This window comes from Aethalodelphis obliquidens, unplaced genomic scaffold, assembly GCF_003676395.1.
Source record: "Aethalodelphis obliquidens isolate GAN/ISIS:26980383/991018 unplaced genomic scaffold, ASM367639v1 scaffold17, whole genome shotgun sequence".
NCBI lineage: Eukaryota > Metazoa > Chordata > Mammalia > Artiodactyla > Delphinidae > Aethalodelphis > Aethalodelphis obliquidens.
The window spans coordinates 28,623,138-28,646,992 of NW_020837961.1; the positions used below are offsets into that span (position 1 = coordinate 28,623,138).

Sequence of the window (23,855 nt, forward strand, 5' to 3'; positions counted from 1 at the left end):
AACGGAAATTTATTTTCTCACAGTTCTGGCGGCTAAGTCTGAAATGCACACTCCCTCTGGAAGCTTTAGGGGAGAATCTGTACCTTGATTCTAAGTAGCTTCTGGTGGCTGACAGTATTCCTTGGCTTGTGGCCACATCACTCCAAACCCTGCCTCCGTCTTCACCTCCCTGTCTTCTGTGTGTGTGTTTTTCCTTTTCTGTCTATGAAATCTCCCTCTGCCTCTGTCTCTTAAAGACACTTGTGATGGCACCCAGATAATCCACTGTTATCTCTTCGTTGCAGTATGTTTAATCACATCTCCAAAGACATTTTTTCAAATACAGTAATATTAACAAGTTCCAGGCATTAAGGCTTGGTAACTTTGTGTGGCCGTTATTCAACCAACCACACTCATCTACCGCAGAAATTACAGGTAGCGATCTGAGCATCTCATCTCTCTCACTGCATGATCCTCAGCAGTACTCACCCCACAATATATATACCAGCTGTAAAGCCACTGTTGACCGAGAGCAGGCATGATGTGTTTATGTCTTCCACTTTCTTGAGCACTTCAGAACGGACTGTGCTAGTTGCTGGAGGGCGAGGTAAACAGAAAGCTCCGGGACAGCAGGGTGAGGGCTGTGGTTGGAGCAGAGCGCAGGGGCACTGAGAACAAATTCGAGGGGCTCCTAATCCAGTCACAGTTGAGCAGGGGAGGCCACCTGGAGGAGGTGAGGTCTCATGTGGTGCTGAGGGGTAAATAGGAGTTCACCAAGAAGCGGGGAAAGAGAGCTCCAGACAAAACCGCCTGTGCAAGTGCCTGGAGGTCTAGATAAGAGATTGGCAAAAGGGATAAAATGGGAATGGATATATCCCGAGGCTATGGAGAAGGCTGACCTGGCAGGGATCGGTGATTGATTGGCTGTGCAGGAGGATGCAGGAAGGAGGGTCCGGGTGGAATTCCTGTCTGCTCTGGGCAGCCAGGTTCATTCAGTGAGACAAAGGACACAGGAGGGAAGGACTGGAGACAAGATGATTCGTTTGGTTTGAGAGAGCTGTTTATTCCGTGAATCTGTTTCTCTCTGGCTGTCTCTCTCTCTCTCTCTCTCTCTCTCTCTCTCTCTCTCTCTCTCTCTTTTGTCAGTTAAAAACCACCCTGGCCAAGGATAGGGCGGTATCCTTTGCCAAGTGAGCAGTTTTCTTTGTCATTTACTCTCACATGCAAAACCGTGGAACACCGCCATGAAATGATTCATGTGTAAATTATTTGGAGTTAGAATCATGAATCACTTAACATAAATAATGGTAGATGACTGAATAATGCAAGTTCAGTGCAGTTCAAGACAAAAGTGATGTTCACATTGTATTTAGAAATATTTCCCTGGAAAATGTAACCTAGAGAGCATTTTTATATATTAGAAACAAAGATTACATACGGATTGCATAAGAAATAGGAAGATAACGTTTGTAAAGATTTTTGTGCATTGTTTTGTTTTGCTTCTGAAGATGGTTTACATTAAAAAGAGGATTGTTCCTTCAAAGACGTATTTACATGCATCATCAGAGGTTGGGAAACAAAGGCTAATAACTCCCACATCCCAGCAAAAACCTTCACTATGTGCATAGAATACTAGCCATTGTTGAGTAGCATACAGTAAGCTGAGATAATAAATAATGGTGGAGAAAATGTTGCAGTATTCACTTAATGTTTGAAATGTGACACTGCCCAGAGGCCCTGGGAGAAGTTCCACAATGCGTCTCAGAAGACTCTCTGTTGTGCCTTTTAATGAAAAAGATAACTTGGGGGAGGTGTGGTCTCCGTATGTGGTAGACTCCTTATTTTAGCTCCAATTTGAGAGAATTCTTGGGGTACTGGTGATGGGGATTATTTTACGTATGTCACTCTAAATTAGCATCACAGACCGAGCCCCTGAAGAGAGGTAAATTTATAGACTCTCCCAACCTGGGGGAAATGGGGAGGAGGGAGGAGAACTGACGTGATAGTTCCACTTAGCTTAAAAATCAAACACCCATTTTACTACCATGTCGTCTCGGCTTCACACAGAGTGAAATAAACTCATTTGGTTGCCTTTACATGTTCACAAAGGTACATCTGCCTCTGCTTGTTACTGTGATTAAGGACATGGTTGGCACAGATGAGCCAAAGGCTTCTAAACAGCTGTACAAATGTGGAGGGTTTGCTGCATCTTTCCTTTGTCTCTGTGGCCATGAGGAGTTGGCTGCACAGCTGCTTCCCTTGGGAGGGACCCGGGCTCTGTTGCTGCCTACTGCTGCTGCCCTGTGAGACTGGAACCACGTAGGGGGCCCTGTGGCCTCCCAGCTGTGGTTGACTAGGTTCTGAGAACCACTGTTCTTCCCTGTCTGCTGACTCCAAAGCCAGTCTAAATCTTCCCAGCCCTGCTCATTAATGGGCATAGATTCTCTTCTGTACAAAGCCTGGTGTGGTTCTGCCTTGACTCCCAAGTTGGTGTGAGACTACCTCTAGTTCCTGTCTTTTCAAGGAATTGAATAGTGTCAGCTTTGCAGCTGTCATTTTGAAAAATTACAACTTTGACTAAAGCCTCCCCCTTTGATAGGTGATATTGTACAGTACAAAAAATGTGGACTGGGGTGTCAGGACCCTAGGTGTGCACCCCGCCTCCAAGGACTGTTCTAAGGATAAGCGTTAAGACATTACACCAGTACCTTGCACAGCGACTGACAAATAGTGACTAGATTCCTAGATCATGTTGGTTCTTCTTTTCTTTCCCCCATGTTGGTTCAGCATTTGCACTGTCATTTTCCAACATTTACTGAGTGACTACCTGGACAAACACAGTGCATTCAATGCTAGAGAAACACCGCCCACCATGAGCAGCAGCCAGCAACAGATTTTCTCTGAATGTTGGTTATTCATCTGTTATAATTCATACTTCCACCTGTTGTCGAAAAGCATTTGAGATGGCTTTGAGTAAAAATACATGTATACATGGATGCATGAAGATGAGAGGAACCATAAATGGTATCCTGAACTAGAGATAATTATCCTACTACTGCAGCGGAACACTAAATTTAGTTGAAATTCATGAGAGCAAAGGAGGCAAAAGGGGCGGTAAGAGGGAAGTGCACACACACGCGCACACACACACACACACACACGAACATATAATATGAATATATGCATATATGTGTATTGAATATTTAGGTAGCAAATGATAGCCCTTATAAGGTAAATTTTGCTATATTTGAAAACCTAGAGTGTGTAATAGGGCAATTAGCAATTTTTACAGAGCATTTCCTAATTTCTAAACAATTTATTATTACAGTTAATGAGGATTAACAAATATGACATTGTTGAGAGATTTTAATGTCTCATAATAACATAGACCAATTGTTGCTCATGATTCATGGGTTGGTGTATTGAAAATAATAATGCCGTGAGTAAATGTTTTGCTACAGTGCTGATCTCAACTGCATTACTCACCAGGACTGATAATCAGGTGGTATTTTCAGAGAAGTGATGGTCCCCATGGTACTATATGTTTCCTGATTTCTGAAATACAAGATGATAAGGAACATCCATCTGGTGAATGATTTCATACCCAATCATAGAAGAAGAAAGTTTCTTTTTTATATGAATTTCAACATGAAATTCAAATTCATATTGGTAATAGTTTAAAAACTAAAAATGTTTGTAATGCTAGAAGTTGTATCCCATAAGCATGCCAAATTTCCTTACATGCCTAGTCTTTATTTCTGAGTGTATACTGAAAGGGAAAAGTGATTCCAGCTGAACTGCAAAGCACAGTGTGGCGTACACAAGTTTTCATAGCATCACAACCTCTTAAGGTGTTAGAAATAAAGAAGAGACAGGAAGGAGTGTGTTTTATGTGCCAGATAGCATGCCGAGCCTTTTGAGGGATGTATTTTTTTAAATAAATTTATTTATATATTTTATTTTTGGCTGTGTTGGGTCTCTGTTGCTGCGTGTGGGCTTTCTCTAGTTGCGGTGAGCGGGAGCTACTCTTCTTTGCGGTGTGCGGGCTTCTCATTATGGTGGCTTCTCTTGTTGCACAGCACGGGCCCTAGGCGCGTGAGCTTCAGTAGTTGTGGCACGCAGGCTCAGTAGTTGTGGCACGTGGGCTGAGGAGTTGTGGCGCACAGGCTTAGTTGCTCTGAGGCATGTGGGATCTTCCCGGGCCAGGGCTCAAACCTGTGTCCCCTGCATTGGCAGGTGGATTCCTAACCACTGCGCCACCAGGGAAGTTCTCGAGGGATGTATTGAAGAATGTCTTTCTGTTAGTTACAGTGAGGTGTCACGCTGACTTGTCCTGTCCCTAGGGACACCAGCTGGGCCAGGGTGTGGTTTGTCTCTGTTCCTTCAGTGTCAGATCTACAGCCTGTGTTGTCCTCCAGAACACAGGGATAGAGCAGAGGGTTCTGTAATTTCTGATCTACCTCTCTAAACCCTTTTTGACAGGAGCATCTGATTGAGAACGAAGTGTCGATACTGCGCAGAGTGAAACATCCAAATATCATCATGCTGGTTGAGGAGATGGAAACAGCTACTGAGCTTTTTCTGGTGATGGAATTGGTCAAAGTAAGAGGATGGAGAGATTTCAAGAGAATTCATTGATGACAAATCCCAAGACTTAACAATATTCTTGAAGGACCTAATTGGAAAAGTGTTTTGCTACCTTGAAACTTTCATTATTTATAATCATCAATTTTAGTGGCACTTGTGTCATTTTTTTCATCTACTCCAGGCTGATGAGCTTTCTTTGATACCTTCATAGAACTGCTACTGTTGATGTTTTGTTTTGTTTTTTTAAATATTTATTTATTTATTTGGTTGCATTGGGTCTTAGTTATGGCAGATGGGCTCCTTAGTTGCGACACGCAGGCGCCTTAGTTGTGGCATGCAAACTCTTAGTTGTGGCATGCATGTCGGATCTAGTTCCCGGACCAGGGATCGAACCTTGGCCTTCTGCATTGAGAGTGCAGAGTCTAAACCACCGTGCCACCAGGGAAGTCCCCACTGTCGATGTTTTGATATGTTCTTTTATGTGTCCTTTAGGGTGGAGATCTCTTTGATGCAATTACTTCTTCAACCAAGTACACTGAGAGAGATGGCAGTGCCATGGTGTACAACCTGGCCAACGCCCTCAGGTACCTCCATGCCCTCAGCATTGTGCACAGAGACATCAAGCCAGAGAACCTCTTGGTACGTCATCTCTGCCTTTTCTGTTCCAACTCAGGTCTCTCTCCCTTTAAAGTGACAGTAATTGCATGCAAACAATCATATGCAGACTATGACATTTTATTTTATTTATTTTAATTTTTTTTTTGCGGTACGCGGGCCTCTCACTGTTGTGGCCTCTCCCGTTGCGGAGCACAGGCTCCGGACCTGCAGGCTGAGCGGCCATGGCTCACGGGCCCAGCCACTCCGCGGCATGTGGGATCTTCCCGGACCGGGGCACGATCCCACGTCCCCTGCATCAGCAGGCGGACTCTCAACCACTGCACCACCAGGGAAGCCCCAATGACATTTTAAAGTCTATACCAACCCTGCAGATACGGGGCTGAGAGAGTTTAAATCTAGAAAATCAGCCTGACTCAAGTCAATGACCATAAAATGTTAATGGATTTCTCGAATTGATCTGCACTTCTGCATTTACTGTTTACCAGACATTAGAAAACATATTTTCATTTACGATTTGATGGATGGTGCTAACTGAAGAAAGGTGAGCAGGAAAATTATTTTATGAGGCAAAAAATTCTGAAGAATAAATTGGAGACAGAAACAGAATTAGAGGCTTGTAGGAGACAGCAGTAGAACACAAGCGTTCGTTTCTGTGCAGGACGGAACTTTGGAAATGATCTAGTCCATTCATTTCAGCTCTACAGATAGGAAAATTGAGACCCAGATATGCTAACTTTTCTTGTTTAAAAGTCTCATTTGTCCTGTTGTTCTACAGATGAAAGTCTTATTCTGATATGCACTCAGCTTCATAATCTGGTTCCAGTTTCCCTTTCCAGCCTCTTCTCCTGTTACTCTCTTCCCTACCCATCTGGCCAGCATGGCACTCACCTTCAAGCCATATGTAACTCACCTCATGGTGGCCTTCAAAGCAAACATTGCTAATGGGGACAGTCCTCGTGTCTACGTTGTAGAGAAATTTTAGAGAAGGCGATTTGGGAGTTCTGCACACACACGTCTCCCAAACGCACACAGGACTCTTGGCTTCTCTGTTTCCACCTTTCAGGGCTGAGCATCACCATCGTCATCGTTACTGCTTGGCAGGTGAGCCTATCTGAGTCTCCCATATCGTGTGCATCCAAGCACAGGTTTCCCCGGGTCCAGGAGTTGGTGAAGACTTGACTTCCTCAGCAGCATTACACCTCATTGTTGGTGTCCACACTGGTCTCTGTTTGCAGCATCCTCTCCCCCAGCAACGTGGCAAACACGTTCATCTTGTAAGATACTGAGCAAGGCCTGTCTCCTTTTTTTTTTTGCGGTACGCGGGCCTCTCACTGTTGTGGCCTCTCCCGTTGTGGAGCACAGGCTCCGGATGCGCAGGCTCAGCGGCCATGGCTCACGGGCCCAGCCGCTCCGTGGCATGTGGGATCCTCCCGGACCGGGGCACGAACCCGCATCCGCTGCATTGGCAGGCGGACTCTCAACCACTGCGCCACCAGGGAAGCCCGAGGCCTGTCTTCTTGATATCACCCCAGGCTCCCTGGGCAGAGTCAGTCATGGCCACCTCTGGTTTTTGCTGCACTTGACGTGGTGCAGTGATTTTATCGTTTACTTGTCTGTTGTCTTCTCTAGGTCGTAAGCACTAATGGGGCAAGGTCTGTGTTTCGGTTACTTTATATCCCCAGGGCCGAGGAAACACACAGTGGACGTGGGTAGACGGCTGGTGACTGACCACCATGGTCACCTAGGTCGCCAGCAGCTGGCCCTCAAACACAAGTCTCCACAGCCTGCCTCATACGCCCAGCATGCAAATAACAACTGAATGGACTAGGCTTTGGGGCCGTCCTGGGGCTTTCTGCTAATCCAGGGTATCCATTTTGCCTTTTGGTTAATACCATTTGATAACTTCCGAGTGTCCACTTAAAAAGTATGTGAGGTTTTTTTTCTTACTGTCTCCTGCCTTGAGGGAATATGTTTCATTTCTGTTTGTTCCTATTAGGAAAGTAAACACCCCTGCTCTGTAAAACAAGATGTGTTATGTGAACTCTAAGGAGGAATGGAGGCAGCGGTAAGCCAGGCCCCTGGGTGGACGTGAGGGTGTGGGGTTCCCTCCTCTCGACGGGCTGCTTCTGCACCTTGAGGCTGCGGTCTGGGCTGGCCCTGCCCCTCCCCCACTGACGGAGCTTGGCCGGGGGCAGAGGGGACAAGGCTTCCCCCCGCGGAGCCAGACACAGTGCCGAGGTGTTCACGAGGACGCCCCTGCTCTCCATGGCCCACGTCACCGCAGTGGCCGCTGTGATTGACGTTCTCTGAGAGCACGGGGCCCGAGGACCAGTGGTTACCACAGTGCCCACGCCGCTTGGCTCTGACTGCGGGGGCCCAGCCGGCGAGGAGGGTGGCGGAGGGGTGAGTGAGCTTCTCTGTAAACCCGAGGGTGCCTGTTTCCCAGCTCACTGATTCCGTTCTCACCCCATTTCCCCTCTTTTCCACTCACAGTTCCTTACTGTATGCAGAATCTCAGAAAACCGCCCCCATCCTCTTCTGCTGTTACGCATCAAGGGAAGATAGCAGTTGGAGACATCAGTCCCCGTTAGGATGAGTCTCAGAATGTAGGCAGGAGATTGGAATCGAGTGCCTCACCTGCCCCACCTGCCCCACCTGGATGAATGTCCGCCCCACTCCGAGACCCGCTCTAACCCCGCTGTGCTGCCCAAAGGGCAGAGAAGGGAGATGATAAAACTGATGTCGGGATGAGGCTAATGTGTGACGTGAAAGGGCCGTGGGGTCAGGCTTTGGAGACCCTTAGCTGCGCATATCCAAGTAGAATATGTGCCTGCCTTTGGAAACCTAACTGGACCCCTCGGCTGATCCTAGATAGAGTCAGCAGGTTGGCGTGAAAAAGTACCATCGAGGCACTAAAAGGAAATACGCAGAGGGACTGCCAACCTCTTGCTACTCTAAAAGAGAATTGGGTCTTTGAACACCAGAGCATTCAGACATCTGATTTGCATCCCCTCCTCTGGCAGCAGTGTCATAATTTAAACCCCTGCCAGCAGAGATGTATGGGTCACCGTGTCAGGGAGCACAGGGGTGGCCATTAATGCCGTGAGTTACAGCCTGGCGGTGCCCTGTCAGAGTTAACTGTGAGAGACCAGTGATAAATTCCACGTTTCCAGGAGTTCTGGGGGCAGGGGAGAGAAGAGGGTTGGTTTCTCATATTTGAAGTCCTGCTAAATCATGATGCTGACATTTTATTTAGAGAGCTTGTGGCATTCACTTTGTATGTGGGATCTGCATTTCTCACATATTTCAGTTTTGCATTCTGAGAGCAACTTTTGACAGCATCTCTCAGCTTGTGGTGGGCCCTTTGAGCACCGCAGGGCTGGAGTTCTCACAGTGGTGGCTGTTCAGATCTCACTGAGAGTCTGCAGGCCGTGCAGGCTTTTAGATGCAGGAGGGTGCGGTGGACGGCAGTGGTCTTGTTTGGAGCCCCCCCTTGGCTGCCTGCTCGTAACTTGAGTTTTCTGAGCCTCAGTTTCCTCATCTGTAAATTGGAACAAAAGTTCTCTTCCTAATTGTCCAGCAGGGTGACTATAGTAGTGCAGTGAGACAGCATTTAGGAAAATATTGGAATCTCTCAAGTCCTGCGAGGATGCGTGTTACTGGGGAGAACTGAACTCTCTGCCAGAACAGGAGGCCTTTGGAGTCCCTGTGCGTTTAGCCACCTCTTTCTTAAAACCAGTCTCTTAAAGCCACGTGTGTGTGTCCGTGTCAGTTTCTTAAAGCAATGTCATAAATTAAAAAAAAAAAAATTTGGCTGCATTGGGTTTTCGTTGCTGCACGTGGGCTTTCTCTAGTTGCGGCGAGCGGGGCTACTCTTTGTTGCGGTGCGCGGGCTCCAGGCACGCGGGCTTCAGTAGTTATGGCACACGGCCTCAGTAGTTGTGCTCGTGGGTTCTAGAGCACAGGCTCATTAGTTGTGGTGCATGGGCTTAGTTGCTCTGCAGCATGTGGGATCTTCCTGGACCAGGGATTGAACCCGTGTCCCCTCCGTTGGCAGGAGGATTCTTAACCACTGCACCACCAGGGAAGTCCCAGCGATGTCATAAATGTGTGTGTGTGTATGTGTAGATTTATAGATGTATATATATATATATATTTTTTTTTTCCTGCTTTGAAGAGAATCTCCAGCTAAGATTTGAAATTTACTTACATTCTCTTCCACATATTTGCCTTTGTGTCTAGCATTGGGGAGAGATGAATCAGATAAAATATTATTATTCCAGGCTTGTCTGGCCCTTATGACATTTCCCTTTTGATGTTTAGCCAAGGAGTACCACTTGCCCAAACATAATTCAACGATTATAGACTGTTCAGTCCCTTTCTATTTATACTCCTGCATCTGACTCTGAATTCCTTATAGGGGATGTGAAAAACGGGACTTCTGGGACTTCGGAGTATCTGACAACACTTAAATACCCCTAGGCATCCCTAAATTGAATCTCTAAAATAAACACTGTTTTTAAAAAATGTACCTAATGAGTGTATTTTAAAGTTGTAAAAACAAAATGACATTAACAAAACTTTTTTTTTACTCTCATGATAGAGACATTTAGAATTATAATGTTGGCTATAATGTTCTTATCACTGCAATTACTCAGGGAATTTCTAAAGTCTGGGTTTCAGTAAATGCATCATAAATTCTAACTGTAATTCAGATTGTTCTTGTTAATGTTTATATTAAACATAACGGATGGAAAGTCATCCTAAGACTAAGCATGACTAAGAACCTGGTTTCTGTTGCTTTAGGCTGAATCATTAGTAGCTTTTTTTTTTTTTTGTGGTACGCGGGCCTGCCACTGTTGTGGCCTCTCCCGTTGCGGAGCACAGGCTCCGGATGCGCAGGCTCAGTGGCCATGGCTCACGGGCCCAGCCGCTCCGCGGCACATGGGATCCTCCCAGACCGGGGCACGAACCCGTGTCCCCTGCATCGGCAGGTGGACTCTCAACCACTGCGCCACCAGGGAAGCCTCATTAGTAGCTTTGAATATGTTTCTGCTGAGTTGTGGGCTGACTCAGAATGATAACTATCTGTGAGGGACTCCAAATCCTCATCATTAGTCCTGTGAAACTTGTAAGTCATAAAGATGCGTGCTGCGCATGGGTATTTAGTACCTCAACATGGAAGCAGTTATTAAAATACTAAGGTGAAAAATACTCCTATTAAACTGCTGAGAACATCACAGGCTAGGAAGGTATTTCAGTGTCATCCTTAAAAAAATGCCTATTAAGGTGGTGGGGTCACTGGCATGAGGAAGGCCGGAGGTTCTTGATGTCTTTTTATTGAGGAGTTTATAAATCATCCCCCTCATTAAGTAGCAGACTAATGGATGATGTTGTAAACATGCTTATCTTGAAAAAACATAATTTGCTAAATTTTTCACTTCCTTTCGTAAGTAGTGGTTTAGATGAAAATCTGATTCAGTTCATGGTAGAATACAAGGAAACACAAACAAAATATGTTTAAAATGTAAAAGTAGAAGAAAGGTATGACGTGAGTACAGGTTAGGTTTTTGTAGTTATCCTCTGAAATTGAGTGTTTTCAGAATGGACGTCCAAGAGGCAAATGGACAGCTTGTTAAAGATCCCGCAGTCAAATCTCAGTTATGTTCTCACACACACTCATTTGCTTCTAAAACAATCCATTGAAAATGTAACTTCCGGACTTTTATCCCATAAGGAAAGTTTGCTTATATATAAAATTAATTTTTTCTGAATTATGGAACCAGCACATGTTCATTGTAAACATTTTGGAAACTACTGAAAAGTATAAAGAAGAAAATTAAAGTAACCTGTAATGCTACCACCTAGAGATAAACTTAACATTTTGGGGTGTTACAGCATATATATAATTTTGAATATTTAAAAAAATTTTATGTAATATAGTAAATATTTCCCATGATTAATATTTATTTGAAATGTGCTTATTAGTGACTGTATAATATTTCATTGTAGGGATTTACCATGATTTATTTTTTTTTGGTTATTTTTTTGTCTGGGTTTTTTTTTCAACATCTTTATTGGAGTTACCATGATTTATTAAGTCATTACCCTGTTGGCCATTTATGTTGCTTCCAGTTTTTAAAAACAGATGAATTCTGATATTGGCATTCTTGTGTATAACCTTTCGGTCCATCTCTGTTGTCTCAGAGCAGGTTCTTAGAAGTAGATTTACAGGATCAAAGGTTATGAAGGATATTAAGAAATTTACATATGGTTGCAGTGCTTTCTAGAAAAGTTGTTACATGTTCATCAGCATTGTTAAACCTTTTCCAAGATGATGATTTACCTGATCTAATCAGCCAGTCCTTCTAGGAAAGGAAGGAACATTCATTAAGTCCTGATCTGTACTTCATCTCATTTCATCCTCACACCAACCCCGTGAGCCAAGGACCCCTGTCCTCCCATTTCACAGATGAAGAATCCTGCCCAGGGCGAGTGAGAGACTTTCAAAGGTCACATCACCGGAAAATGGGTGGAGTGGTTGGTTATGCAAGCTCAGGCTGTCTGATCCCCAAAGTCATTTTCTTTCTGAATTTCTAGGGTTCTCCCCTATGTAATATTTATATTCATCATTGTCTAGAGAACAAGTTCTCATTTTATTTTCTAAACTAAACATGCAAGTTGGAGACCACCTAGCGCTTCAGTGGACACTTCCTAAACATTTCTGAGGCTCTCACATACCCCCCCCCTCCCAGCACTCAGGAAACACACACAGAAGTTCTAGAGGGCTCTCGAGCCAACCAGGTAAGCAGCCACCCACACCCCTCAGCATGCAGACATGTTCATTATACTCCTAGGTAAGGAACTTTTTGCAAAGGTAGAAATATTGTCTTTTTCCTATTTCACACAATCATGCAAAATCTCTAAAAAGAAAAATTAGAGCTTTAAGAAGCAACAAAGATAAACCATGCCGTTAATATCACAAGGAGAGATTTCTTTTGATTTGTTAGTAAATGTATCTGTGTCCTTTCTGCCTAATTCCAAAGGCCCCCCTTGCAATCACTGAGAAAAAAAAAAAAAAAAAAGACTTCTGATCATTGGCTGGTTTCTGTTCCAGGTGTGTGAATATCCTGATGGGACCAAGTCTTTGAAACTGGGAGACTTCGGGCTGGCCACTGTGGTAGAAGGCCCTTTATACACAGTCTGTGGCACCCCAACTTATGTGGCCCCAGAAATCATTGCTGAAACCGGGTACGCCTCCTGGGGGTTGGGGTTAGTGCTTTAACTTTGGGAAAGGGTATATTTTGCTGCTGCTGCTGCTGTGTATTCACATGCCTCTTGGGAATGTGGAGGGCAGGAGAGACTGTTACCTGCACCATGATTTTGATCCCAGGACCTTGAGTTTGTGCTTCTAGTTCCAAGAGCCCTAGGCCTGGACTTCTGTCCCAAGGCCAGTCTTGGAGTCCCCAAGATGGTGGTGAGGTTGGGAGAAGAGCAGACACCTTTTGTCCAAAGGGTAATTCATTCCTCTACATGAAATGAGCAGTTTGGTACCGAAAGGCCTTTTTTCCCTAACAAACAAAGGCAAGTACTCCAGTAATGTGCAGGGTTCCTGGGAGTAGTATCACTGTTTCTCTCCTCGCACCCACTTTGTTTCCCCAGCTATGGCCTGAAGGTGGACATTTGGGCAGCTGGCGTGATCACGTACATACTGCTCTGTGGATTCCCACCCTTCCGAAGGTCAGTGGCTCTTTGAATGACAATATTTGAATTGTAAGCCCTCTCCCTTTGATCAGGAAGCAGACATTCTACAATCAGGACCAGAAACTGCTCAATAAAAATGTCAGTTAAAAATTACACAAACATACCTTTCACTTTTTTATCTTAATTTACAACCTATTAATGTATATTCCTTGTCCACACTTTTGATGTGAGGCCAAGGCCTTTGCTTTGTGTTTGGTCCCCTGAGTTTCCTGCGGTTATTCTTCCGTAAAACACACCCATAGTCCAGTGTCTATGATTTCCATTCTCAGTCTTTTTCAAGAGGAATAGATTTAAAGGTCCTTGTGAAGCAATCTGATCCTTCCAGGTAAGCCTTTTTCTAGTTCTTAAGAGTTGTCTCTTCGACAGCAGTTTTTTGGTTTTTTTTTTTTTTTTTTAATAAATTTATTTATTATTGGCTGTGTTGGGTCTTTGTTGCTGTGCACATGCTTTCTCTAGTTGTTGAGGGCGGGGGCTACTTTTTGTTGCCATGAGCGGGTTTCTCACTGAGGTGGTTTCTCTTGTTGCGGAGCATGGGCTCTAGGAGCATTGGCTCAGTAGTTGTGGCTCGTGGGCTGTAGAGCGCAGGCTCAGTAGTTGCGGCACACAGGCTTATTTGCTCCGTGGCGTGTAGGATCTTCCTGGACCAGGGCTCGAACCCGTTTCCCCTGCACTGGCAGGCGGATTCTTAACCACTGTGCAACCAGGGAAGCCCCCTCAACAGCAGGTTTTTTTTTTTGGCGGTTCTCGGGCCTCTCACTGCTGTGGCCTCTCCCGTTGAGGAGCACAGGCTCCGGACGCGCAGGCTCAGCGGCCATGGCTCACGGGCCCAGCCGCTCTGCGGCATGTGGGATCTTCCCGGACTGGGGCACAAACCCGTGTCCCCTGCATCGGCAGGCGGACTCTCAACCACTGCGCCACCAGGGAAGCCCTCAACAGCAGTTTTTAAACAACTCACTTTGCAAAGCATTCGACCTAGTTCTTGTAGAAACAGGGAATTCTTTCTTTTTAAGTTTATTTTGTCCGTTCACATAATATTAAGTAGAATTACAAATACTTTTGGCATAAACAGAACTGGGAACAGCAGATTGACCCTTGGTGACCCTGCACCTCGCCTGGTGGCCACACATGGTGTTGGGGTGTGTGCTGGGGTCCACAGAGCGCACTTGCACCCAGCAGTCCATGACTAGGGGGCGTGTGGGGCTTTGACACAGCATCTCTTTTGATCAGTTCTGTCTCCCTCTTTGGGGCAAATGAACACTTTGAAGCAGAAGTTCATCTAATGGTGCATGTTTGATTTTCCTCTGAGTTTTCTTGAATGCTCTTTTCCTTTTAATCCCTTCTTTGTTCATTTTACAACTCTTTGTAGAGTAGCTCCTGGGGGCCAGGTACTATTCTAAGTGCTGGGAATCGAGTGGTGAACAAAACATATTCTCTGTTTTAGCGTTTACATTGTAGTAAACATTGTAGTATTACATTGTAGTACATTGTACATTGTACATTGTACATTGTAGTATTACATTGTAGTATTCGGTCAGTAAGTGAAAAATAAGTTGATTCCATTACACCCCCCCACCCCGCATTTTATTGTGAAAGCTTTCAAACATACAGAAAAGTTGAAAGGTTTCTCTTTTTTAAATGATCGATTTTTAATTGAGTTGAACAGGTTTTTTTTTTTTTGCTGACACTAAACACAAGAATGACAGAGATGTCAGTCTCTACTTGTGAGAGCCTTCTGGTGTAGATACGTCACGAGAATATTGATCAAGTAGAATAACTGAGCATATGAGGTCATGCTAAGTTGGGGGCATGCTGAGTTGAGGGCTAGAAATCACAAAAGGTTTCGTGAAAGATATGACATTTGCGTGGGACCTTGTCCTTGTGGCCTGGGTTACGTTTCTATAGGTGGAAAGTTCTTTCCATCTGGCCATCAACATCATGGTTTTCCATCAAGATCATTGCTCAGGTGGGTTATACAGACTGTAGGATTACTGGACGTATCAGTTTTTGCTGAATAACAAACTCCCCCTAAAGGCAGGGGTGTAAATCATTCTGTGAGTCCATTGAGCAGTTCTTCTGCTCTGGGCTGGCTCAGTGGGGGCGTGAGGTCCAGTGTAGCCTCACTCATATGCCTGGTAGTTGGCTCAGTGTCAGCTGGGAAACAGATATGACTTGGCCATGTGCCTTTCAGCATCTGGCGGGCTACCATGGGCTTCACATGATGGTGGATACAGAATATCCCAAAGCAGCCAGAGCGCTTTCCAAGTCTCTGCTTGCCACACATTTCTTCATTGATGTCCCGTTGACCAAACGAAATCAAATAGCTAAGCCTGGGGTAAATGTGGGAGAAGGTTAAGTGTGTACACAGAGGGAGGGGGATCATTCGTGGCTATTTTTACAGTCACACTGTGCCCTGGCTGGTTTCAGTGATGACTTGTTTTGGGAACTAGTCAAGTGCAGAGGGTAGTGGGTTTATTTATTTTTTTTGGCGGTACGCAGGCCTCTCACTGCTGTGGCCTCTCCCGTTGTGGAGCACAGGCTCCGGACGCACAGGCCCAGTGGCCATGGCTCATGGACCCAGCCACTCCGCGGCATGTGGGATCTTCCCGGACCGGGGCACGAACCCGCGTCCCCTGCATCGGCAGGTGGACTCTCAACCACTGTGCCACCAGGGAAGCCCCTAGGGTAGTGGGTTTTGATAGCAAGTAATTCTAGGACCATTTACAGTAGCGTTTCCCTCCTTGGTTAACCCAAGTTAAGAGCAGTTGGAAAAGGGTATCAGGGATCAGTTGTAGAGGAATGTGTGCTCACAACTCCCTCTAGTGTTGCCACTTGCCAGCGCAGCCTGGGAGTTTTTTCTTTGACTTTGCTTTTTACTTTTTAACAGAAGTGAGACTCAGATTGAACAATATGTATCTATTGTGACTTGTTATCCAATGGACAGCAGCTTCTTTGCGGGATCTTGAGATAAGTCCGGCTAATCAAAAGCAGTAAAACTACATTCTGAAAGCTGCTGCCTTAGATGTTATATTCAGAAGTTGGTCCTACAACTCTAGATAGCTTACTTCTGAAAATGTTTTCCCTCTTTCATACCATGTACCATGTTGTGATGAAAGAGAATCTGTTATGTTAAATACTAGTTACAGAAACATCTTCACAGCGTACAGAGACATTCTGGATAGATTTTATAACCTTCTATAATATAAAATATATTTATGTTTATATATTTTATATATCATATATATATAGCAAATTATGGAAATGGTCCTTTAAAGAATGATAAATGACTATGGTATAAGACAGATTATCTACTTAAATTTGTACCTAAAATAAAGGCCTTCAAACAGATATCTCAAAATATTTGTTTTCTACAAAAGATTATTTTCATCCAAAGCTTTTTAATTAAAATTGTTCCTTGGAATTGACAGTTTCAGCTTCTTTCACTGTAGCATCTCTCATTCTTCTTTTAGGGTTTTTGGGCTTTAGTCTTGGGCTGACATATATTTTCCCTCCAGTCTTTTCAACACCAGATTCATTGCTACTGAGAAGGATGTTGGTTTTTCAGAGGCAACTAGAAGTTTTGTTATTGCTTAAGCAAGTCTGTTCTTAGGGCCACTGACAAGTAATACTTGCCTGACTATGCTGAGGTATTTGATGTTTCTTTTAAAGACAAACACATACATACGCCCCTTGAAGTCAAGATGTTTGCACATCATTTGTGAAATAGCTTACAACATTTTTTCAGGTTACCTCGTTCGACCTTTAATGACTTGGCATTGGAAAGAGTAGTACACAGACTCTTTTGCTGTTTTCAAAGTTTTTCTTAATGGGCATTTTCATACTTACAGCACTGTACTATTTAAGAATTAAAAAGTGCCTGAAGCATCTCAGCCAGATTGTACAGTATAAATGTTTTAATCCAGGGAAGATTTAATCAGAGAGGCTTTTATTATGTGACTACTAAGAAGGATAAATTCTCTTCAGCTCTGCTCTCGTGAGAGCAGCCCGGAATTCCCAAAGCTCTTGCAGTTCACAGCACGGGTCCTGAGGGTGCCATTCTAATTGCCAGGATCCTGGGGTTTTGTTGTTGACTTAGGCTGTTTTGCCAAGGACCTAAGTCCTGCAGACACACCCCCAATGTTTTAGCTGTTTGTTAACAAAAGCCATAGATATTAAAAGAACATAAGCTAGTCGAGATTCCAGAAAAATACCAAAAAGGAGATGAGTGCAGTCATAGACAAGAATGGCTTAAAAAGAACAAATTCTGGAAATGGCTAACTTTTTTCTGTCTCCTTCTAACATTGTCTCCTGGGGTCCTCCAATTTTCTGAAGATTTCTGTAAAATCCCATTGTGTTCTTAGATGCATCCTTTACTCATTTTGAAGGAGAGTTGAGCTGAATTAAATCAGTGGAGAAGTAACCGTGAAAAGGAAAGAAAATACTTAGACACCTAGAAAGAGTCTGTGCTCACTCCAAGAATATCACTTTTTAGGAGAGCGAGGTGGGTGGGGGCATCTTTTGCCTCGTCCGGTGATCTGGCCTGACTTGTGCTCCTCCGTGTGCTGCCTAACCCAGACGTCATGGACCAGCATTGTCGATTCCGCTGGGCTTGGTTAGAGGTCATGAATGTTCACCGGCCCACGAACTCTACTCTTTTTTCCTAGAACAGGAACGAGGCAGCCACCTCATCACACAGCCCCCAAATTTGTCACTGGACACTCCCCGGAGCGATGTATTTCTAGGGACACCACACTTGCCCTTGCAGACCCTGGAGGGCTGGTAGCATGAGCAGCCTCCTGTCCAGAAGGCTGGGCAGGGCCCCACGTGAGCACCCTGAGCAGTAAGTAGGCTGCAGGGAGCCTGTCGGGAGCTCCGGGAGGAATGCTGCACCCTTGCCGCGTGAGACGGAACTTCGCTCCTGGATTTTGATCTTGACGCCAGCAGTGCATCCTGAGTTTTCTCCTAGGGCTTTGTGATGGCCTAGAAAGCCAATGACTGTGTTCTCCCTCGGGCCATTGATGTGCCTACCAAGGGAAGGGGCTCTGTGGCCGTGGAGATGCAGTTTTCTGGGAGGTAGGGGATGCCCAGCTTCCTGAATTTTTCCCAGCAGTGTTTCCATGGCGCCATCCATAAAAAGTCATCGTTTATCCTGTAGGCACCAGCTGTGTGTGCAGGTGCACCTTGGGGGGCGGGCAGGTAGGCACAGGGTGGCGAGGTGGGTTTGCCTCAACCGTGCAGTTCTAGTCGATGTCCTTGGATGGGCTCTTTGTCTCGGACTGAGCTTCAATGAAAGGCAAGTTCCAAAGCGGGGAGCACATTGTGTCATGAATGTTTATCCAGATTCTGAACTCCTTGTGATGTTTTCATATGTTGGCTGCTTCACTGATCTTTGGCTGTTTTCTTGGAAGAGTAGAAAGAGGAAGGACAAGGAGATCTGACTCAAATGTGCTGCTTTTCCCCTCTTACTACCACGAGAGACTGAGGGCAGGTGCTGAGCTTGTTTTTTTGCTGAAATGAGAATTTACATCATTTGTGGATGCCATTTTTTTCTTGAGTCTTTTTTTATCGTGGAAAAATATATGTAACATAAAATTTATCATTTAAACCATTTTTAAGTGTATAGTTTTAAGGGTTAGGTGGTATTAAGTACATTTACAATGTTGTACAACCATCACTACCGTCCATCTCTGGAACATCGTCGTCTTTCCACGTTGAAACCCTGTACCCACTGAACAGAGTTCTTGCATCTTTGTCTCTTCTCTCTCCCCGCTCCCTCTCTTCCCCCTCTCTCCCTCCCCCCTCTCCCCCTCTCCCCCTCTCCCTCATCCTCTTTCCCTCCCCCCTCCCTCCGCCCCCCCATCTCTCCCCATCTCTCCCCACCTCTCCCCCCCGACACACACACCTCCCTCTTTCTCTGTGATTCCCAGGCCGGAAATGTTCTTCGGTTCTTTGTCTAAAAGGGAGAGAGTCATCCCAAATGCAGTTGAGATCCACAGCTGAGCTATGAAATGCCCAAGCCAGAGAGACTGGACTCCTCCCCGCCCTTCCCATGAGCATTTTGTTAAAAACTGTATGGTGATTCTGACTCTTTCTCTGTTTCTCCATCACTGACTTAGTGAGAACAATCTCCAGGAAGATCTCTTCGACCAGATCTTGGCTGGGAAGCTAGAGTTTCCGGCCCCCTACTGGGACAACATCACAGACTCAGCCAAGGTACCCATCCAGGCCCGTTTCTAGGGGTTGCGTCGTGTTGAGGGTCCTCACCCATTGTGTGGGGCTGTAGCAGCTCTTGGTGTTGAGCTCCGTGTCTGTCTTGACTTTTTTTTTCTTTTTTCTTTTTTTTTGCGGTACGCGGGCCTCTCACTGTTGTGGCCTCTCCCGTTGCGGAGTGCAGGCTCAGCAGCCATGGCTCACGGGTCCAGCCGCTCCGCGGCATGTGGGATCTTCCCGGACTGGGGCACGAACCCGTGTCCCCTGCATCCGCAGGCGGACTCTCAACCACTGCGCCACCAGGGAAGCCCCTGTCTTGACTTTTAATGTGTGGTTCTTCATTAAGTTCCTTCCTCAGTGTGGTCTCTGAAATGCTTAACCAAATTCTGAAAGCTGGACTGGCTGTCGTCCCAGTTTGCTGCTACCGTCCTCCTGTGCTCCTCTAAGCCCTAAACGTTTGTTCTTTCATTTATTCAAGAAATGTGTTACGGACACCCGTCAGATTGTAGGGGTGGATTTGTGAGACCTGCTGAATTGCCAAAAGGAGCAGCACTGCAGTTCTGCGCTGTGGAATGATGACAATGGCCGGAACTCTTAGGAGAGAACATCTTGGGTTTAATGTAGATTTGGGAGAGACCTCTTCCTCTCTCAGTGCCGCTGACACGAGGCAGCTGTGTCTGCGTAATTGCCTCCTAGGCACGGGCAGTGGAGGTGATAATAGCTTTTGCATTCAAACGGCTGAGCAGCTGTGTTGGCTGTTCTTTGAAGTACTTGGTGCAAACTCAAGATTTCTGTGTTGATGCTGGAATTACCCCCTGTCGCCTGCTCTATCACCTTTATTTCTTTCCAGGAATTAATCAGTCAAATGCTTCAGGTAAACGTTGAAGCGCGGTGCACTGCGGGACAGATCCTGAGTCACCCCTGGGTATCAGTAAGTACCCCACGTCCCCGGGGAACCAACATCTCTGTGTCCTGTGGCCAACAGCGTGCTTCCTCGCCAGGGCTTTTGCGCAGGCAAAGTTCTGCATCCAAGTTCCGTGGAGGATTAAATGTCTGTTTTCTCTAATGAGCAAGTAGCATGAAGTCACTTCTCTGGGAGAAAGCGGTTGGCACCAGGATCCCGCTCTGTGAGTGACCTGGCACGTCACTGTCCCTTCCTGGGCCTCAGTTTCCTTATCTGTGAGAAGGGTTTGGCCAGGATGCTCTCTAAGGAGCTTTTTCTGTCATCCTGGGGTTTGAGAGTTTTTAGGATTTGCCCAGAGATGAGCCTGTGTCAAACCCTGGTCTCTGTCTTCATGGCACGTGGTCCCAGGAGCACTCCTGCTGCAGGCGGCCTGGCCGGGACGCGGTCCTGCCAGAGACAGGCAGAGGATGTGTGACGTTGCCTGGAATTTCTCTGAGCTTGGGCGGTGGCTCTGGGCTCGTGGTAAACACGATCCACGAAATGGCAACAGCAGGAGAGGCTGTGTCCCCCTCAGTCCTGGAGGCTTCGGGACAGTGACGTTAATTCAGGGGCTTTTGCTGACTTCGGCTCCCCAGGCACCTCTGCCACCCACTGTCCCACACGTCCCGACCTTTCCATTCAAACTCTCTGGGTCCTGCTAAGTGCCTTGGCTCTTGGGCCAAGTAGCTGACATGCCGTATTTTTTAAATGAACGATCAGGACTAACAGCTACCTGCATTCTTGATTAAAATGATAAACTGTTCATGAATGTTGATGTTTCCGTGGGAGGGCTCTATACTGAATTAGGTGGCATTTGTGCTGCGGGGGGAGGGTCTCAGAACCCTGTAGAATGTCCTTGTGCCACTGGGACCTCTGCCCTCTCCTCGGCCCCCTTCAGACCTAAGGAGGGAGGTGAATGGCAGAGGGTCTTTCCGAGGGCAGGGGACTGGTGAATAATGGTAATCATTTCTAATTACTTCACTTAGATTGTTCCCCCGACCTTGTGGCTCAGATGGGCCCATTTAGGAGGAGATGGTGGTGGTGACGGCTGGTGTGTGACTGCTGAGGAAGAGACAACATAGACGTGAGAATCAAAGGCAGTGTATTTGATTCTTTCCTGTAGGACGATGCCTCCCAGGAGAATAATATGCAGGCTGAAGTAACAGGTAAACTCAAACAGCACTTTAATAACGCGCTCCCCAAACAGAACAGCACCACCACCGGGGTCTCCATTATCATGGTAAGTAGAACGGGTGGTTCTGCCCTTGGGCAGCTGCAGCGTCTGGCTCACTGCTCGTCGACATCTTATCAAGTCAGCCGCCAGGCGCTTCCCTCACGCGGCCGTGGGCGCTGTCGTGTTCCTCTCCACTTCAGGAATGGCTTGGCACGTGAAGGGCACCCTTTGGCCGGCTCCCAGGCCTTGGGTCCTGGGATCAGAGGTTGCGCAGGTCCCAGCAAGGCCAGGCTGATGGGCCCCTGGCCGGGGCATCCCAGCCTCTTCTCCTGGGCTTGGTGGCCTCCAGGCAGCTGCTTCTGTCTCATCCCTGCTTTCCCGTCTAGACAGCGGTTCCCAAGCCCAGGTGGCCCTTACAGCAAAAGGAGGTGACTCCCTGACTACTCAAGGCCTCAGAAGTAGATTATTTGAGCTTTGAATGATTCTTTGGAACTTGGGATAAGAAACAGCCAGAGTTAAGCCAATTCCATTTTAAAAAGTCAGTGTTTTGTGTTTTTTAAAAGTTCAGAAGAATGAAAAAAATGTATTAGTTTTTTCAGGGTTGGTGAAATTGTACGAGAAGTCAGTAACAGTGATCCCCATATTTTTTCAAATCTTCCTTCTTCCAAAATGTTTTTAAAAAGGCAGCTTACCTGAATCCACAAACATAGATGAAAAGTGGCATTAAAATAAGTGAAGCAGCATGAAAGTAAGTTCAGCAAATGGGAGAAGAAGGCAGAAAAAATAAAACTGAGCCAGAAGCGTGGCGCGCACCCTCCCACCAGCTGTCCAGACCCAAGTCCTCGCCCAAGTGGGGCCGTGAAACTGGCCCCAGGCGTGTCCGCACCTGCTCCGGTGCCGTGTGTAGAGCACGGATCCTCGGCGTGATCTCCGTCCCGCGCACAGGATCAGGGAGCCGCGGCCGGGAGTCTGGCTTTCTCCGGAGGCGGGGGCCTGAGCTGGGTCTTGGCCACCCCAGTACTGCGGGGATCTGTGGAGCCTGACAGCTCCGTCACCCTTACCTCAGGACAGGCCCTCACCCTCTGGAAAGGCTCGATGTCCTAGCGACTGGGAGGAAAACAGTTGCTTATTCTCAGGGCGCACCGTAGCCTCGGAAGCTTCCCAGCGAGGTCGCGGGTCCAGACAGAGGCAGAGAGAAGCCCCGCCCCCTCGTGAGTGCGGGAGGCGGGCTGCTCCTGGAGCCTCCACCACCGTCCTGGCACCGCCGCACCGTCCTCCTCCCCCTGGGTGGGTGGCTGCGCTCCCCGCTCCAGCCCCCAGGCCAGGCTTGCAGGCTGATGTGCTGCCGGACTCGCGAGTGGGGGTGATGATGGACTCCGGGCCGAAAGAGCGGGAAGGCCTCTTGAGCTGTGGTTTTCCTGGCGTCTCAGCAGTGTTCTGCAGAGAGCCTGAGAAAGTCAGAGTTGTCACGGAGTGTCAGCTTAAACCCTTTGCAAAGAACCATCTTGACTGAGCATGAGAAAGTTCTCAGGCGGTTCACCCTTGAGAGCAAGGCTGCCGGCTGGGGTAAGGGGTCACCGCCCTGCCTCCGGCTGCGTTGTTAGGCAGCTTCTGGGGAAATTTACAAAAATTTAAAATTTAAAAAATTTAAAATTTAAAAATGCGCCCAGGGCTTATGGCAGCTCCCCCGTCATTCCCTGGGTCACCCGTCAACTCACGGCCCAGATGGGAATGGATGGCCCAAGGCCTGTGGCCCACCAAGGTTCTGGAATGATCAGCCCTTCTGCCTTTTGGCCCAGTATAGGCTCTGTTCTGGTTAAGGACGTTTAGGTTCTCTCAGACAGAAACTACATCTCACGGTTTACAAATGGCATTTTTCCATTTGCTGATGGATTTCAACTGTTAAATTTCAAACTCCTGAGCTTTAACCGGATGTTTGTGTGAATGAACAATGCTTTATTGTGATTCCAGCGGTGATTGTGAAAGTTGTGTGTTCCCGTGTGTGTTCAGTGTCATCTTGGGCATGTTGGTAGGGTTCCATCTAACCCCGCATTCCGTACACAACTCCACAGCTCGTTAGCTCTGGAGGTGCTGACGACGTCATCACGCTCACTGTCTACGGGGGAATCTGTAGAGCCTGCCTCTGGGGGTACCAGTTCTCCATGGCCAAAAAGCTGGCCTGTGAATTCTGGCTTGTCCCCCAGAGCAGCGGTGAGCAGGCCTCCGCAGGGATGTCATGCTTATCCTTCCCCGACCGAGGACCTGGCGTGGTTGCGTCCGGGCAGCTTGCAAGGCTTCTGTGTCGTCTGCCTCGCTCTCCTCACCAGTACTGTGCGTCTTTGTGTCCTGCCCTTGGGAACAGTTTCAAATGCTTTCTTAAAAATCATTATTCACAAATGAGTCTCCCTGGTATTTATATGTTCTCATAACTGGGGTATGTGAGGCTCATGTGGTTTCCTACAGATACAAATAGCAGTGGAAACAGGGCATAAATGTTCTGAGGCGGAGCCCTCAGGAACGGCTGTGTCGCTCCCAGACGGAACCTTGCTCTCCGCTGCCACCCCTAGTGTTCTCTCTGCCTTG

General features: G+C 46.7%; 1 protein-coding gene across 15 annotated transcripts in view; it reads left to right on the top strand.

Moving 5' to 3' along the window:
- Window positions 1–23,855, top strand: part of DCLK2 (doublecortin like kinase 2) — a 156,864-nt gene that overhangs the window by 129,527 nt on the left and 3,482 nt on the right. For 7 of the 15 annotated variants that reach the window (XR_003435023.1, XM_027117144.1, XM_027117145.1 and 4 more), the window contains 7 exons: window positions 4,462–4,581; window positions 5,059–5,205; window positions 12,302–12,435; window positions 12,847–12,924; window positions 19,062–19,158; window positions 20,006–20,086; window positions 21,222–21,338. Coding sequence is in view for 12 of the 15 variants with exons in the window: in XM_027117144.1 (XP_026972945.1) it covers window positions 4,462–4,581; window positions 5,059–5,205; window positions 12,302–12,435; window positions 12,847–12,924; window positions 19,062–19,158; window positions 20,006–20,086; window positions 21,222–21,338 (774 nt within the window). In the remaining 3 variants the exon portion in view is untranslated. Of the gene's footprint in view, window positions 1–4,461; window positions 4,582–5,058; window positions 5,206–12,301; window positions 12,436–12,846; window positions 12,925–19,061; window positions 19,159–20,005; window positions 20,087–21,084; window positions 23,493–23,855 lie in introns of those variants that run through there. The other 8 variants (XM_027117140.1, XM_027117141.1, XM_027117142.1 and 5 more) reach the window with 4 other exon arrangements.